Raw genomic sequence first — 17,515 nt, forward strand, 5'->3', positions numbered from 1 at the left:
TATGCTTTCATTGAATATCAGTAGTGTAATGGATTGACTGTAGAAATAGAACTGCAAGGTAAGTTTATTCTGGTGTGAGGGTTTTTCGGGGAGGAAAGCACTGTTGGATGTGGTGGCTTTGTTTGATGTTCCAGGCATTAGATATTCTAGACAGTTTACATCTCTCCCATGTTTGGGAGGTTGTGGTGCACTGAATGGTGGGTGGCAATGGCTTTCTCATTACTTGTAAATTGATGTTTGCACACAGCAAATCTTGGCAAAGCCATCCAGCTTTCTCAAAGGGAGTGAGGACTTAAGCAGCAGCCAAAGAACAGTTGAACATACTTGAACTAAGACTGACCAGCCCTAGAAAAGACAGAAGCCCAGATACTGAGGACAGCAGCTATAACGTAACTGGCTTATATCTCTGCAGTTCTTGATCACTAAACTCTGAAAATGCAAGGCAGCTGCTCTTTTCTGCTCGTTCCTAAGTACACTGAGTGCATTTTGCCTAAGTGCAGATCTTTAGACTGTTTCTACAGGGCTTCTTCATCTCTATTTTTTAAGTTCTACTAATGTGTTTCAAACTTGGTTTCCTAATTGGAAACTTTCCATTGATGTCATGGGAGCTTTCTGTGGCCCACCTCAAATATCTTGGTTCACCAGGAATTAAGTGACTGTACAAATGTTTATGTTAAACACTTATTTAGAAGGTATGTTGACTTATGAGGACCTCTGATGACTGTGGTATGTTGGGAGGATGGCTTGACTGTACAGTTTTTGTCTTGCCTTTGAACTCTAAAAGTCCTGGCAGCTGTTTAATGCCTAGATAAGGACTCAGGCTTGCTTACAGCTCACGAATGTGTTTCATCACTGACTGTTGCACTGATTTCTTGTCTGTAACATTGGAGAGGTTTCTGAATGGGTAACCTTCAGGGAAAAGGACCCAGATGGCAGAGTCTGGAATAGTCACATCAGAAAGCTGTTGGCTTAATTACAGGTATGGAATTTTGTTGTTTTAGAGAGGAAACCCACAGTTTAGTCTGCTGAGGAGCCCTAGGGAGGGAAGGAAGAACATGGAAGTTCTTCAGACTCTGCTTACTCAGGCTTCTGTGGCAGTGTCAGGGCATTTGGAAGGTGGAAACAGGAGGAATAAAAACCATCATAGCATTCCCTGTCACCACCAGACAGACCTCAGACACTGAGCAGTGGCCGTTTCTCCCCTTCCCTGCAGGAGATTGTGCTTTGAGGTGCAGCTTCATATTGGCACACAGGAGGTGAGGAAGCCACTTTAAATATTGCTTGATTTACAGAGTTAAAGCTAGTGAAACTGTTGCTTAGGAGTGAATTTCTGTGTGTCCCACCACGACTAAGGGGCCAATTTCACCCCTTGCCACTTGAACCAGTAGTGAAGCTACTGTGAACTGTGCTGTAGTACATGTCTTGGTCATGTTTCTTTGGCAAAAACATTTGTTCTGTATTACCACAACTGCTATTTCCAGGAAAAAGTTGCTCTGGGATATCTGGCTACCTTACAGTGCAGATGTCCTCTGAAGACAGCATGTGCATTCTTGCAGCCACAGTTTGTATAATGTGTTTTTTATCCACTTCATTTTGGCGCTTTCAAGTCTGATTTGTCTAGCTATGCTTTTATAGGGATAAAACTTCGGGCAGGCTAGAAAGGCTTTCTAAAATTGCTGTTGTGTGAAGCCTTTTGTTGGATGATGTCAGGAGCCAGCCAAAGCTTTTGGTCACCCTGCCTGTCCCAAAGCACCAGCACAATTTCCAGGGACCCTTTCAGGTAATGGTGAAAGCAAAACATTGCATCATGCTGGGACTGTACCCAGCTGCTGGATTCATGGAGATGTGCAGTGCCTCTTCCTAATTATGGTGTGTCCCGGGTCAATTATATTTAAACACAGAGTCCAACCATGTCATTAAACTTTTTTGGCTAATGACAAGTCAGAAATCCAGCGAAGCATCATCCCAGAATGCTCTCTGCTCTGGGGAGTTGCTGAGTGTGTTCCAGTAAAGCTGGCAGTGTGAGATGTCTCTTGTGCAATCTGTCTGCCAGGAATATCCCCTTAGTTCAGCACTTTGGGAGCTGCTGTGTGATGCCTCGTTGCTGGTGTGTGTTCCTGGCCGTGGAGGGCTCGCCTTACTAAGCACACCGGTGGAGTGGTTTGCTGAATGTTGACAAATGTCTCGGCACTAGTCTGTTCCATGTTTATCCAGCTCTTTCTTTGGGTTTTTGCTTAGTATAACCAATGTTTGAGTTACATGGCTTCTGGCAGCTGCCTCAGGAATGAGAGGTGAACACATCTTTCTAGAGACTGGCGATGGGCTGGGTCAGGCAGAGTGCACTTTGTTGGCTTCTTGTTCCTTGATAGTTTCAAGCAGTTTAAAGGTTACATGAAGTGGCTTTCTCCACCTGCTATTCAGTGGAAGGATGGGAATCCTTCCCCATCCCCATCAGGAATTACAATTCTGACTTGATTCTCTGCAAGGAACAGACTGTACCAGGCAGGCAAGAAATGTCAGTGCTGTTTTCCATTCTCTACTGGCTGGATTGCAAGCCATTTATGCCCAGACATTCTGGAGGTGTTCTGCCATGACTCTGCTTCCCTTTTTGCTAAGGGAGATCCATAGGAAACTGCTTTTCCTATGGACACTTGAGGGGGGGAAGAAGGAATTGGAAGCTAAAGAGGGGATATTGTGGAATTGAGCAAGCCAAGGTGCTCGATGACCCTGGTATAGCAAGCTTGGATTTGTCTGGACCCATCGCCTCAACTGGCTGCTGCAGCAATTGGAGAACAGAAATTGCATCTTCTGTCTGTGTTGTTGGATTTGGAAAGGGTTTTTCCACAGCTTTTGTTATGTTTAAGGGTGGTTGTTGTTCCCGGATTAGACTTGAATAGAAAACATAAGGCTGCTGCCAGCTTTCTGTCACAGGCACCTTTTATCTTGCATTCATCTCTTCCAAGCAGATGCTGCTTTCATTTCTCCTACTTTTTTTGCTACAAGACTGATTAACAGCCCTTTGATGCAGGGGAAGAAACTGTATTTCAAAGCAAAGTACCTCCTTAACTTTGATAATAAAACTGTTGTTTTTATCTAGAAGGCAATTCTCTGTTCCTTTGAAACAAACCTGAGGGTTGGGAGCTCCTGAACCTGTAAGTGAATGTGCAGATCATTAGCTGGCAGCTCAGTGACTGTGCTGTTTGGGTGGGAGGTGTAGGTGAAGCTGAGCTGCTCGTGGTGAGGATGTAGCTGGGGAAGAGGGTGACAGACACTGGTGCACAGCATTTCTGCAGATGTTTCCCTCCCGGCTGGTTACGAGCTGCAGTGTGTGGCTGATGGTGTCCAAAGAGCCAAGCACACAGCTCAAGGTGGGGCACAGCAGGAGGAAGGAGCTGAGGGGAACAGGAGTCTGCAGACACTGCTTTGTGGTGGTGAAGCAATCTGTATCCTCTAGCCAGGCAGAACTGTTTTTCCCAATCCACCCTGCCCTCCCAAGCCTTCCTGCCTTCAAAGACTTGTGCTGAGCATGAGGTTCGTGTCAGCATCCAGCTTTTGGCTTTCATCTTTTCCACTTTAAAAGATAAGCCCTGTTCCTGTAAGGTGTAATAATTCCAAAAGGGTGGTGTGAGGATTGTTTCCAAGGGGGATGTTGAAGCCTGCCTGTCCTCATGGGGAGGACAACTGGTGGATAAGACTGAGCCACAGCATTGCTCATGTGGCAGGTGACTTTGAGGAATGAAGCATTCCTAAACTTGGGCTTGGCTGGTGGTCAGGGCATGGAAGAGATGTTGTTGTCATCATTTGGCACATTACAAGAACTATCTTAATGCAGCAGAGGAATGTTGGATGTGCAGATCATGGGTCCAAGATCTCATTTGAGAGTAGGGGCTAAGGGAAATACCTACTGAAGCTACCAGACTTCCTGTGGGAGACCATGGAAGGCTACTTTGCACACAGGCAGGTGCTGGAGGCACTGAAGAGTCTGACAGGTTAGAAAACCTCAACTTGATTTCAAGAACCTGTCACAATTGTTTGATGAGCTCCTGCTTTGGATGCATGTACAGGGGTGTTGACTTTTGAAAACATCCTTTTAAGTGAACAGAATGGTTTCCTAAACAGTGTAAAAAAAAAAAAAATCACTTCCTCAGTGACTCAGCTGTCTCCTCTTGTGAGGTTTTTGTCCTCTGTGGTGACACCCTCAGTCTCCACAGACCTCAGGACAGGAAAGACCTGAATCTGTAGCTTAAGCTGTGAAAGATCTACTGGGTCTTCATACACAGGGATGTAACTTCAGTCCTGTTTTTTCAACACTTAAGAAGTCCAGGATGAAGAGATCTGGGTCAATACTGTGGAGGAGTGTTGAGTTTTTCCATGTGGCAAGGTAAGACAAAAGGGCACGTGAACTGGATCTGTTTGTGTTGCTTAGAGTAAATCACCGTGCAGGATGAAGGCACCAACAGCTGATACAAAGGCACTGAACTGCATTCCCTTGTCTAGGATTTATTTGACCTGAGCATTAACACAAAACTCAACCCGAAACCGGCAGATTAAGAAACTGGAATGACTTGAACAGGGAAGAAGATGTGTAAACCGTAAGTACAAGGAGGAGTCTTGTCACCATGGAGCTTGCCAAGCTTTGGAACAGGTTGCCCGGAGGTTGCACAGTCTGTTTTTGAAGGTTTGCAAGAGTAAACTGGTGAGCTAGAAAACAAAATTTGCCTCTGTTCTTCTTCCCAAGCCATCCTGCCCAAGGCCTTAGCAGCCATGTCCACCTTCCCAACTCACTGCTTGATGTTCAGTAAGACAAGGTATAAAACTACAGTTACTGCACTGCAGTGCTTCTGGGCTTGGCACTTAGTTTGTCTGTTGGATGTCAGCCCCTCTTTAAAGAGGGACATGACTGTTGTGATAGGTGTCAGGAGCACAATGAGCTTTATCTCTTGACCTGGTGGTGAAAGGGTGGAGGGAAATGTACTGTACAGGCTGAGGCAGCTGCTGGTGACCAGGGGCTGCACACCCAGTGTTTGAGCTGGTACAAGGATAGAGCTTGAGGGGAAAGTTGTGCTTGTTACACTGCATCCTTCCCTGCCTTTTTTTCTGCTTTAAACTCTGCGTGGATTGGGTTGTGCTATAGCACTGGTTATGTGTAGGAAAACAGCAGCTATGCAGAGCTCTTTAGCTGCATTCAGCCCCAGGGTTATGGAATGAATTTTCTTAAGTCTCGTGATTGGATTGTTGTAGTGTCTGATCAGGTGGAAAAGACTCAGTCAGGAAGCTCATTAGCTCCTGCCTGAGGGACTTGCTTGTTTCCTCCCTGAAAAATAGCAGCAGGCATGCCTGGCTGGATGGGAAACTCTCTGCATCCATCCTCCTGTCTGTGGTGGGATTGCTGGGACAGGAGAGGTCAACACAGTGACTAAACACAGACTGTAAGAGGGAGGATGAAAGGGATGAACTTGGCTGGAGTGGATTGTTGAATGCGAGGAGGAGGATGCCAGCTGAGTTGCTGGGGATGCAAGTGTAAATAAACTGTAAAACTGGAGGAGAAAGAAAATGTAACTTTTGCTTCCTTAAATGTCAGGGACAAGGCAGGTTTCTGTGAGGAGGAACTGAACAGTGTTCTGCTGGGGGTTGGAGTTTCCTCCTCGGGAGCAGGCAGTTTGTGGGCATCCTCCGTGGGCCTGTTGTTCACCTTGTCCTTTTGCTCTCCCTGTGATGCAAGGATGAGAAGTGTGCAGCACTCTGATCTTCTGCTCTACAAAGTGTCTTCTCCTGCCCTCTGTGGTAGGCTGGTGGTGGTGTTGCTGCCCATCTCCACGGGGGAAATGCAGACCCGGGGCAGTGATGTGCTGAAGCTTGCCAAGCTGAGTGGCAGTGAAGCAGGGAGGGAGCACAACTTCACTTCTGCACCACGAGGCCTGGATTTTGGTGAATGTGCTGCCCTGTCCTCTGAATCAGAACAGCATCCAGTCTGTGGTCCTGTAATGCTCTGCTTGGAGGGAGCAGAGACAGTGTTGCAATCGGGCCAGGAATTATCTGTTTCTAGTACATGGCCCAGATTTCAATTACCCTTTTTCCGTAGTGATGAGCAGCACCAGACACTTGCACAACTTCCCCTCTGGCAGAGATGTATTTGATGTAGATACATGTGCTGAAGCTTCAGACACAATAAACGTACTTGAGGGTAACAGGCTGAGTAATCTGGTGCTTGGCAGCTGCTCTGTTGTGGGGATTTTTGCTTTACTGTTAGTAGTGCTTGTGACATCTTTAAATGAAAAGAGGAAGGAGACAGGAGCTGAGCAACCTTAATATTAAAATAGCTCGAACTACAAGTGGTTTTCCTGACAGAAGGAATCCCGCTGAATTCAGTCTGTCTCCTGACAGAGTATTCTGTATTGCTCTGAGGAACAGGGATTGAAATCCTCACAATCTGCTGCGTGCTTTATATTTTCAAGGCATCTATTTGCAGGTCTATAATACCCACATCAGTGATTTGAATACAGTAAGGGCTCAGTTTATGTTCTCATGCAGGTATTAGTACTTGGTGTGTACTAGGTGACTTCGTTCAGCTCTTGCTGGGCTCTCTGTGTTCATGGAGGTGTTGTGTTTGCCTCATTCTGCCCACTGAAAGGAGCAGAACAGCTATCCTAGAAAAAAAAACTAGGACTACTAAACTAGCACTTCCAGCAGTTGGGATGCCGTGGTTTTACTCTTCAGCCTCTGACAAACCCAACCATGTTGCTTCCCCCATTTCTTCAAACACAAAGCCTATGAGAAAGGCCTTCTGCAGATTTGCTTCTAGGCACAGGACAGCTGAAATGGAGGCTGACCTGCCACGAGGTGGGAGAAAACAGCACAGGAGGCAGCTGGAAAGTCTCTTTGTTCTGCCCTGCTGTCACCTAGGAAGGAGACAGAAGGGGAGTTTTGGTAGGTGACTGCTGAGAACATGGATTTCTTTTAATGCAGCTGCTGCCAGTGTGAAACCACAGTGATTCATGAACTGTTTTTAGGGGAAAGCAGTGCTTTGTTACCAAAACCTTTGTCCTGATGGCTTGTGGTGTTGGCTGATCTCACAGTTGTAGCCAAAAAAGTGCTTTTGATACCGGAGTGGAAACTCTGGGCAGAGATAGAAACATCAAGCTTCATTCCTTCCACCCACTGCTCCCCCTCCCATCTCCTGATTATTAGACAAAACTAATGAATCCAGAGATGAGGGGTGGACAGTGGGCAGTGTAGGCTGCAAATTAATAAGTAGGGAAATAATGAAAAGCAGGGAGTTCTTGTGCAAGAGGCTGGCTTGTTATGGATTATGTGGAGTTCTTTAATGCAAATAGTTCTGAACATAAACACTTACTATTTAAAATTTATGGTGGCTTAATTGCAGAGGAAATGCCTTTCTAAATGCAGCCTATCAAATGGCTCCAGTGCTGGAGGGAAGGAGGGAAAAACCTTAGGCAAGCATGGCAACTTGGCCAGGTTTTTTGAGTGCTGCTTGGTTATAAAACTGGGGGGTTCTTATTTGTAATGTGCCAAGCAGAGATTTCAGCCTTATGGGGTTGTGAGGCTTCCTCTGGAAGCAGTGCTTGCTTACATGCAAAGTCTTGATAAAATATGGAAAAATCAGGTGAAGGTGGTTGGACAGGTACAAAGGTGTAAGAAAGGTGAGCCTCTGGACACGTGGAAAAAAGGTTGCACGTGACCTTCCTCTTTGCTACTTAAGTGACTTATTTCCTGTGGCACTCAGTCTGCAGGCAGATCATAGAGGCATCTCTTGAGTGCATGTAGCAAAATTGGAACTGTGAAAAAGCCATGCCTTTTGCAGGTGACCTTTGCAGTTGGTGTATCTGTGCTGGCCTAGCTTTTTTTCCTCCTTGGAATAAGCTCCCCCAAGACACCAGGGCTCTTTCTTCTGATGGCAAAGACTGCACTGAAGCAACCTGGGAGCAGCCTTTCATAGTTGTATCAAATAGTCTTCATTTCAGTACAAAACAAACTGCATTCCCAAAAAATGGGTTCTTGACATAAGCAATGAAGAAAAGCATCACCTGTCTGATGGATCTAGCATGGAAATGGTACCAGGAGCTAAAAAAATGCCTCTGCCAAATGTGACCAGTGAGAGGAGAACCTGGTCTGAGGGAAGTACATCTTACCTGGTCTGGAAGATGTTTGATCTGGTGCTGCTGTGTTCCCTGAATGGGTGTGTGCTGCAGCCTGCAGAGAACCTGCCATGCTGGTGGAACGTGTAGCTGGAGTGTTAGAGCCTCAAAGCTGCCCAAACCAGTGCCTCAGCTGTAAACAGCTTGTCCTCCAGAATGGCTGTGCTGTGATGGTGTGCTTTGAGTGGGGATAGGGCTCTACATAAGGGCACAGGAATGGCAACAACTTACTAGTTTTTCTGCAGGCTCTGCAGTGGCTGCATTGCTGTGTGCCCCTGCTGTCACATCTCCCTGCACCTTCCCCCTGGAAGGGAACAGTGTGGATCTTTGTCTTCCTGTAACACCATGTACAGGTGTTGTCTCAGCTCAGACCTAACTGCCAAACCACAGCTGTTCTGCTCTTTCCTCCAAAAGAATCTATCTGGGGTTCAGATCTGTGGCACAAAGCTGAACCTGACACATCTGATCAGCAGCAGCGTGTCCCCACTGTAACCTGTCCACAGCTTTGGCACTGGAAACAGGGGATGTCTGCAATTCATTGTATGGCTGGATAACTTGGGAGCCCAAGTCAGTGGTTACCCTGTGAGGTGACTTGACTGACACCAGAGTATGTGACAATCAGCCTTGTGGCACCAAGTGTGATTTGGATGCTGAATTCTACCTGGAACCCAAGTTCATCAAGTCAACCTTCTAGGTAACAGCTGCCTGTAAACACTTGCTGGAATACAGAGTTTAAAGTTGCTTCTGGAAAACAGCACTTCACCAGTTGGCTACAAGCAGATATTCTAGACCAGCAGGAAGTTGGAGAGGAGCAAAGGGGAGAGGTGTAGGGAAGGTCAGTGCTGCAGCTGCAGATGTGGGACATGGGAAGGGACTCTGGCTAAGCTTCTCAGTGCTTCGCTGAGATGCAGAGCTGTCAGTTCAATGTGGGATGATGAACTCAGGGTCCTATCCTGCCTGATGGAGGAAAAGCTTTAGTTGCTGGATTTGTGGCCGGTTCATCAGCTCCTACTTGCTGTGAGTACTTTACCATGGCTTCTCTCAGGCCATGGCCAATTTAGCAGCCACTCTTGTGCTGTGTAATGCTGCTGCTCACTCTGCAGTGCAGGTGTTTGTGTGCCTGCATGGAAGGGTTCTGCAGTGTTAAGGATGTGTGTTCAGGGTAAATTTCTGTTGTACAACTGCAGCAAATTGCTTAATTCCTTTTAACATCTGTGTGTGTTCCACTACCAGTAAATGAACCATTTCTAGCCAGTCTTATTGTCTTGACTTGCTTTGTAAAGGCCACAGACCATGAGTAAGTGTGGAAAGGAAGTGGACACACCAGACAGGATAAGAAGCAACTGTGCTGTTGGTAATGCAGAGGTCTGGACTCAGCAGTAGTAATTGTTTAACCTGCATAGCTTCCTAGTGCTGCTGTCCTCAGAATACCCAGGACAAAGCGTCCCCAAGGTAGTTTTGGAAAAGGTACAAAAGAACTGCTTTAGAGTACTGGTCTAAGTGGGTTGACCATGGGGAGCTGAACTAACAGTGCTTCGTGCCAAGAACGTAATGGCTGCAGGCAAAAGGCTGCAATCTGCCTCTGAGAAGCTATTTTAAAGAGTCTTGATTTGTGCCTGGTCTCTAGCATGCAGCTGACATTCATAAGCTGCCTTACACAGAGCTGTAAAGAGCCTAATGACCTTTACACATCCCCTGAGCTTCCTCTGTGAGGAAAACCAGCCTGAGTTGGCTTTTTTCATTGGAAGGAGTACCTTAGTTTCTCTGAACCAAAATTGCCATTTATAATTATCCTTCAATAGGAGAGAAGATCAGAGGCAGGAACTCGTGGAACTCCTTTTGTCTGAGTTGCTTCCATCATTACAAGTACTTTGAAAAGTAACCTCTCCTGTTGTTTAGTGGTATTTTCTGCTAGATTATGCAGCACTGCAGTTAGCAGGAACTGCCTGGGTAGGTGGACAGGTGGAAATTTGCTTAAGTTGGTTTTCAGTAAGTGGCTTAGTTGAGGATGGGTCATGGTTGTTACTTCAGGTTTTAGTTTACTCAGATGTGCTCCTCTGAGTAACTTCAGTGCTTTGTTTTGGAGAACCAGACACCAGAGAAATGGTGTAAAAGGGCACATTGCTTTCATCACACTGCCTTCAGCACAGCAAAAATAGCTAGAGAACTTCAGCAGAAACTGTCTGAATCATCCCAAGGAGAGGAAGGATGGAGAGCTGGGTTCACACAGACAAGCTGATTCTTAGTGGTTACAAGTCCTAGCAGTGCTCTGTGATGACGTGCTCTTGGCTTCCTTGGGCAGAAGCCTTTTCTAGTGTGTCTGGGGGTGGGCATGCTTGTACTGGCTGCCTCATGTATGGGAGAGCAGAGCCCTTGGTGCCTGCTCAGTGGGTGAGTGAGGCTGTTTGCTCAGCAAGGTGGTTGTTAACTTTGTAGTCCAGGCAAGTCAAGCGTTGCCAAATCAAAGCGACTTGTTCTCCCCATCCGTGGCGTATCTTGAGCACAATAACTTGTCGGGCCTCTTACTCTGCTGCACCTCTGTGCTGTTTGCTGGGACATGGGCCACCTTTCTTCACTCTTGCTTGCCCAACCTGCTGTGAGCTCAGTGACTGCAGTTTCACTTTTCTGTGGAGGCCGCCCAGCCCTGCCAACACCTCAACCTGCTGAGCCCAACTGCTCCTGCTCCTCAGGAGGTGTGGCTGAGGAGGTTGCCCCTGTGGCAACCTTCTCCATGTGGGGCAGGGCAGCAGTGAGGCTGCCAAAGCCAGTGCTATGCAATGAGGGCTGCCTGCCCAGTCCTGATCTCAGCAAACTTGCAACACTCAGACGCGCTCTAATCATGTTGTTGGTGCAGTTGTTCCTGTCATCTGTCCTGCAGCTGCTTGGGCTCTGCTAACACAGCACTGGAAAACTTCTTCAACAGCATAGGTGAGCTTTTTTCCCCCCAAGGTTTAATCAGTGTTTAATGGGGTGAGAAGGGTGTTAGAGGCTGGTGAAGTGATTGCATCAGTGCTGGACGGGGTGTCGCAGCCTTCCTGGGACCAGGTTCTGCCCTGGGCAGAAATACACAGTGCAAGTAGGCTGCTGTGTTTCTGATGCCAAAAATTAACAGCAAGCAGGGAAAATCAAGTGTCCTGGTTGTTTGGGGGTAAAGTTTGAATGCTGTTAGAGGCATGTGAGTCTTCATCCCTCTTCACCACGCTGATTAAGATGTGTTGTAGCATTGCTGATCCATCTTGGCTTTTAACTTGGGGATGCAGAAGGTCTGCACAGTCAAGGGGTCTGTTCTCAGCCCCACCAAGGGAGGAAGGGGATATCACTTTCTTTCTAAGGAAGGGTCTTTGTGGGCAGTTGCTGACATACTAGCTGTGCACATATCTACCTTCCAGCAGGTTAGTCAGCAAACCAGGAGCAGTGTGGCTCCTTTCTCTGTTGGCTTGCAGGATGAACATTCAGCCCAAGAAAACGAACCAGGTTTACTTCATGCTTTTCTAGTAAAATCATGGGAACATGAGCAAAACTGCAGTGGTATTTTTGGTCTCATTTGTTAGTACTGTCTGGGATCCTTTAGTTCAACTTCTAAATATGTAAGCAAGTAAATCACTGTGGCTAGAATATCTCTTCTTTCCTTCTTCTGAGGTGTGTTCCAGGCTGGAAATCTTTAGGGTAGGGCTCTGATTCATTGTCTGTAGAGCACCCAGAGCCTGTTGGGTGTTAAAAGGTTTGGCCTTTTATCTATAGAAGTACACTTGATATCATGTGGAGGAAATGAAGCCACAGTAAACTGACTTGAATAAATAGACTTAAAGTAAGACTGGATCAGGAATCAAGGAGTTTAAGATCCTTCAAGTGTTCTTGTTATTGATGCTCCAGACAGGTGTCCTGTAGGTGTTGAGTTGCAGAGCAAAGAAGGACCCACGAGGAGCCTTGGGTTTTCTGAGCTGAAAACACCAACTCTGCTCTGTCATAGACAAGATTTTCCTCGAAGACTTGTGTTCTCCCTGTCTAACAGCAGGGACTTACATTGAGATGTCTGTCTCCTGCCTTGATCTGTTTTCAGCAAGCAGTTGTTTTGAAATCTGGCATATCTTTCTTGTATGGCAAACTGCCTGCTTGCTCTGAACAGTGAAATCGAGGGGAGGTCTAATTCTCACTGGAATAGCAGTGAATGCTTTTCTCTGAGACACTCTTATAATTTCATTCCAAAGCTTTTAAGCCCAGAAGGTTAACAATAGAACTGAAAAAAGCATGGGGAGAAGAACTGAGCATCATGGGGATGAGCTTGTGTTTGTGAAGCAGAGCAGAGTTGCAGCAAGCCTGAGCTGTTGATAAGAGAGATAAAAGCACTTTCAGTGTTTAGATTTGTACTTAAACCTGTAGCAGTTCAAAGGTTTTGAAGCAGCCCATTCCCTAGCATATCTTCTCATTTATGGCTGACTGTGTCTCACATCAAGCTGCCCAGGGCATTAATCCATTAATTTAAGAGGATAAGTTCTTCTGTATCTCTCCTGCTGCAGGAAAGTGCCTGTATTGTCTTGTGCGTGAAGAGGCTTTTCCTTTTAAAAAATGGGGGTGTAACTGTGCTTCCTGACTGCAGGGCAAGGTGCCACTCTGCAGTTCTAGACCAGGCTAGTGCCAGGAACAGCAGCAGAGCCAGCTGTGAGCCAGAGTTATTGCCTTGCCCTAATAAGGAGCCATGTTGTGCTTAAATCTTGGCATCTGGTGCTCAGTGTCTGACCTGCTCTCACTCTAATCAACCCCTTTGTTCCAAACCTTTTCCTTTCTTCCTCCTTTCCCTTTATTCTGGCCATTGTCTTTCATCTGGTGTTAACAGTCTGCCTGGGAAAGAGTCGTAACTAATGGAAGTGATGAGTGGTGCTTGTGTGCAGAAAAGCTGCTTCCTCTGCAGAGCCAAGCAGGCAGTGAAGGGTGTCCTGTCCCCTGTGCTTCACAAGTCCCTGTTGTCTTTCACTGGGGTGATTCCCTTTCTGGTGCAGCAGCCTTGAGAGAAATATGATGAAGCTTATGTTGGCAAAAGGCAAAAAGTCATAATGAACGAGGCATTGTCTTGCTAATGAAGAGCACAATTGTGTTATCTTCTCTTGAGTATTTTGTGCTTCAAAGAGGTCTGCACCAGTGCTCCTGCAGTCTGGCAGTCTGCTTTGTTTTGGTTCTTGCTTCCTATGCTGTGTTCTCACATGTACTGCACAGGAAGTCTCTGCCTCTCCTCCTTCTGCCAATGTTTTGTTCCTTTATCCTAATCAAAACTCCAGCAGCTGAATTTGCCTATGGACTTCCATGTGTACTTTAGCCAGTCCCTTGTTGACAGCCTTTGCCCTTATGCCACAGGCCTGGGGAATGCCAGGTGGTTCACCTGGTGCTTTCTGTAGAACACCACGTGTTCTGTGTGGAACACCACACGTGCAGCCTGATGGGTTTGATCCCAGCCTGAGCAAATCACTTACACTGGAACGACTGCTTTGGGTCCGCACTGATGTGCCTTTCCCAGGGAAGCTCAGCTAATGTCTGGTTTGGCTTGTTCTTGGCATCCCTTGCTTTGAGCTTTTGCTGTTCCTTAGGCTTCCAGAGAGCAAGGCAGCCTGTGCCCTCTGGGGCTGGAAGTGCCTGTGAGTCATGGAAACACATGGGCTGTGGGGCACAGCAACTAAATCATGTGGCATCCAGGGACTGCCATCCCTCCGCTGATTTTGCTGTTTCTTGCTTATCTTCAGCTGCTGACCAGCTGGCTCACACAGTTCAGGATTTGTTTTGATGTTGGGGATGGTATTTATTTAAGTTGCAGGATGTCTTGGTTATCTTAGCAGCTGATAACATGATTGGACCCTGTTTAAATGGCATCTTCTCTCTGTCAGTGCCAAACATCTGAGGTTCCTGAACAGTTTGAAATAGCTGTGCTTCAGCCTGTGCATTGGAGTGTGACTTTTAAAGAACCTGAGGCCTTTTCCTCTCCCATCCTTGACAAAAAGGAGGGAAGGGAAAGTCTTGTGTCTTTTTACTTAGGAATTATGAGATTTAGCTCACTGTTCCAATGGCATACCTTGGACTAGTGGTAAAAACCTGTAGGGAAGTTGCTGAATTGAACATACATGAGCCTTCCCTGTCACCTTCTAGCTGAAGCCTTGCTGCTGGTGTCCAGTAATCTTATTTTTAAACCAGATCTGATTCATGCTCTGTTTTCTATGCCAGATGAGGTTCTTGGTTGTGAGTAAGTGTTGTGACTGTAGCTGGCAGGAGTGCTGCATGATTGCCTCACTTCAGGAAATGTTAAAATAACACTTTTTTTTCTTAGAAAGCTCATTTGCTCCCCTCCCACTTCTAATTCTCCTAATAGCTGCCCCCAGTTTGGCAGCTGTCTTACAGAGGGTTGTTTGTGTTGCTGAGTGAGAGCAGAGACAGTTCAGTGGATGCAGTGCTGGAGGAGAGGTACACAAAGTGAGCTAGTACCTCTAGCCAAGCTGGCTTAAACGTTTTAGAGGTTTCTCTGAAATCTGGAAGGAAAACTGCTAAACTGTGAGAAGAATCTTGCTCCTCCCCCTGGACTCTGTGACTGAAGCGGGGGATTTTTTTCCTCTTGGAGAAGAGAAGCTGCCCCAACCCAAGCTGCTCATTTGAGACAAACCATCCAGCAGGTTTATCTGCTCCCTGGCTACAGGAACTCGGTGGGGCCAAGAGTGCCAGTAGCTGCTGGAATGAGTGTCCCCCAGGGACGGACCCTGCAGGTTTTGTCTGCTGTGTTGGATTTGCAGTCAGGCCTCCAAGGTACTGAGCAAAGCTTCAGTGGGGTTGAAGAGAGTTATCTCCTCAAACCTGTATCGATGGCTGCTGTGTGCTCTGCCAGGCTATCCATGGGACCCTTCCTTGCTGGTGGAAAGGCAGGACAGGTTGTTGGGATAAACAGATGAATGCTGTGCTCTGTAAATGTGGCATACAAGGCTGTGTGTGCTAATGTTTAACTTGTCTCTTGTTTTTCTTTCCATCCGTTAGGCAATACTGAGTGGTGCACATCTCGACAAAGTCTCCTAGCAACCTTTCCTGCGGGGCTGAATGACAGCAGAAGCTGCCAGGTGAACCCATGAGCCTGTAAGGAGGCGAAACCGGGACACACCATGGGTCAGAAGGTCACAGGTGGGATAAAGACTGTGGATATGAGGGACCCTGTGTACAGGCCATTGAAGCAGGAGCTCCAAGGACTCGACTACAGCAAACCCACCCGGCTGGACTTGCTGCTGGACATGCCTCCCGTGTCCTACGAAGTGCAGTTGTTGCACTCGTGGAACAACGACGATCGCTCGCTGAACGTGTTCGTGAAGGAGGACGACAAACTCATATTTCACCGGCATCCGGTGGCCCAGAGCACAGACGCCATCAGGGGCAAGGTGGGGTACACCCGGGGGCTGCACGTGTGGCAGATCACGTGGGCCATGCGGCAGCGGGGCACCCACGCCGTGGTCGGGGTGGCCACGGCAGATGCCCCCCTGCACTCGGTGGGGTACACGACCCTGGTGGGGAACAACCACGAGTCGTGGGGCTGGGACCTCGGCCGCAACAGGCTCTACCACGACGGCAAGAACCAGCCCAGCAAAACCTACCCCGCCTTCCTGGAACCAGATGAGACTTTCATTGTGCCCGACTCCTTCCTGGTGGTCCTGGACATGGATGATGGGACGCTGAGCTTCATTGTCGACGGGCAGTACATGGGGGTTGCGTTCCGAGGACTCAAAGGGAAGAAGCTCTACCCGGTGGTGAGCGCGGTGTGGGGACACTGTGAGATACGGATGTGCTACTTGAATGGACTCGACCGTGAGTATAACTCCTGTGTTTGTTCTGGCTGCACAGATCTGATGCTTACAGGGACAGCCTGGGGAGGGGCTTCATCCTTCAGCTCCTGTCAGCAGGAGTGTTGCTGCATACAGCTCTGAATCTGTAATGGCTCACACAAAAAGTTTGGCTGTACACACCTACCCAGGCACCACAGGGTTTGGGTGGGAGAGTGTGGTGGGGGAAGGTGATGCCACTTGTCTGACTAGGGATGGCAAACCTTTCTATATCTCTACCAAGGTATCAGCAAACGTTCTTCTGACAGTTGCTTTATTTGCAATGTAATCCTGGTGTCTCGTTACAGAAAGTGGTCTGAGACAGTCCCCTTCCTGAAATGGGTAATGGAGGGACTTTTAAAATCCCTTGCAGGCAAGAATGGGAAAATCTGTCCCTAGCTAAGAAAATGGGAATGTCTCATCTTTCAAAAAAGTAGCTCAGTTCTCTGCTGCTTTCAGAGCAGGGTGTGCTCATTTGTAGCAAGGGGCTGGATATTGTAATCAGCCCAACTTGCATGCCAGGCCTTTTACTAACAGGCACATCAATCTCTAGCTAAGCTTAGTAATAAATTTGGCTGTCCAAATGTGCTAAAGTCTGTTATCTCTCATAGTCAGAAGTTCCCATGGGGCCAGACTGTGACTCAGTCCTCTGGGTAGGGTGGAGGAGAGAGGTGAAGGAAGTGGATTAAAATCTGGATTTATGTTTTTTAGTGAAATAAATTTGGCAGAATTGATATGAAGAATAGTTTTTCCCCTGCATTCCAGAACAGTGTCTGCACAAGGGCTGTAGCATATTGGGCTTCTTTATTTGTGCTTAAGAGGTGTCCTAATGCTGGGCCAGCAGTGGCAAACCCTGGCACTCCTGGCATGAGGTACAACAGAGCTGCCACCAGGCACCAGAAGAACAGAGCTGTCAGAATAACCAGGAAAGCCCTGCAAAGGGATAGCAGCAAAATCCACAAGTGCTTTGAGAAATACATTTCATCTCAGCAAGACCAAATAGAGAGCTCTTGGCAGAGCATTTTCTTACCCAAAGAAAGAAGCCCAGACCCTTCTGCCCTGACAGTTTACAGAATGGCAGCAGCCCCAGGAACCAGGTTTTGCTGAAGGGTCAAAGGCAAAACCTGCAGCTCCTCTCAAAGCCAGCAAGTCTGTGGAATTGTTGGAGCAGAGCTGCACTTAGCAAGGAAATGGCCACCTCCAGGATTGGATTTGGTTGTAATGTGCTCTCGGCATAGGAGTGAATTGTGGGCACAGGGCCAGGAATGACGGGATGCTATTTTGGCACAGATAGAAAGAAGGTGTCTGGCTCTAACCACTTCTGAGCATTCAATAGCAACACTGTCCAGTGATTGTAGTGCCTGTGAATGGAAGGAGGTCGGATATGTGTGTGCTTTCTCTTTTGGTCTCCTGTCAGACTGGGTTATCAGCACAAACTAGACGGGGATAAAGTTCTTGTTCTTAATCTCTGTGGAAGATCCTCTCCTTTTAAGGCCGTTAAACTGCAATGTATTTGTTATGTTA

General features: G+C 47.3%; 1 protein-coding gene across 3 annotated transcripts in view; it reads left to right on the forward strand.

Moving 5' to 3' along the window:
* The window catches only part of SPSB1 (splA/ryanodine receptor domain and SOCS box containing 1), a 29,539-nt gene that overhangs the window by 7,867 nt on the left and 4,157 nt on the right, over positions 1-17,515 (forward strand). For 2 of the 3 annotated variants that reach the window (XM_064678507.1, XM_064678508.1), the window contains exon 2: positions 15,162-15,977. In XM_064678507.1, the coding sequence (XP_064534577.1) occupies positions 15,284-15,977 (694 nt within the window). In that variant the 5' untranslated portion in view covers positions 15,162-15,283. Of the gene's footprint in view, positions 1-1,787; positions 15,978-17,515 lie in introns of those variants that run through there. The other variant, XM_064678506.1, reaches the window with a different exon arrangement.

The sequence above is a fragment of the Pseudopipra pipra genome, chromosome 22, assembly GCF_036250125.1.
Source record: "Pseudopipra pipra isolate bDixPip1 chromosome 22, bDixPip1.hap1, whole genome shotgun sequence".
Taxonomy (NCBI): Eukaryota; Metazoa; Chordata; class Aves; order Passeriformes; family Pipridae; genus Pseudopipra; species Pseudopipra pipra.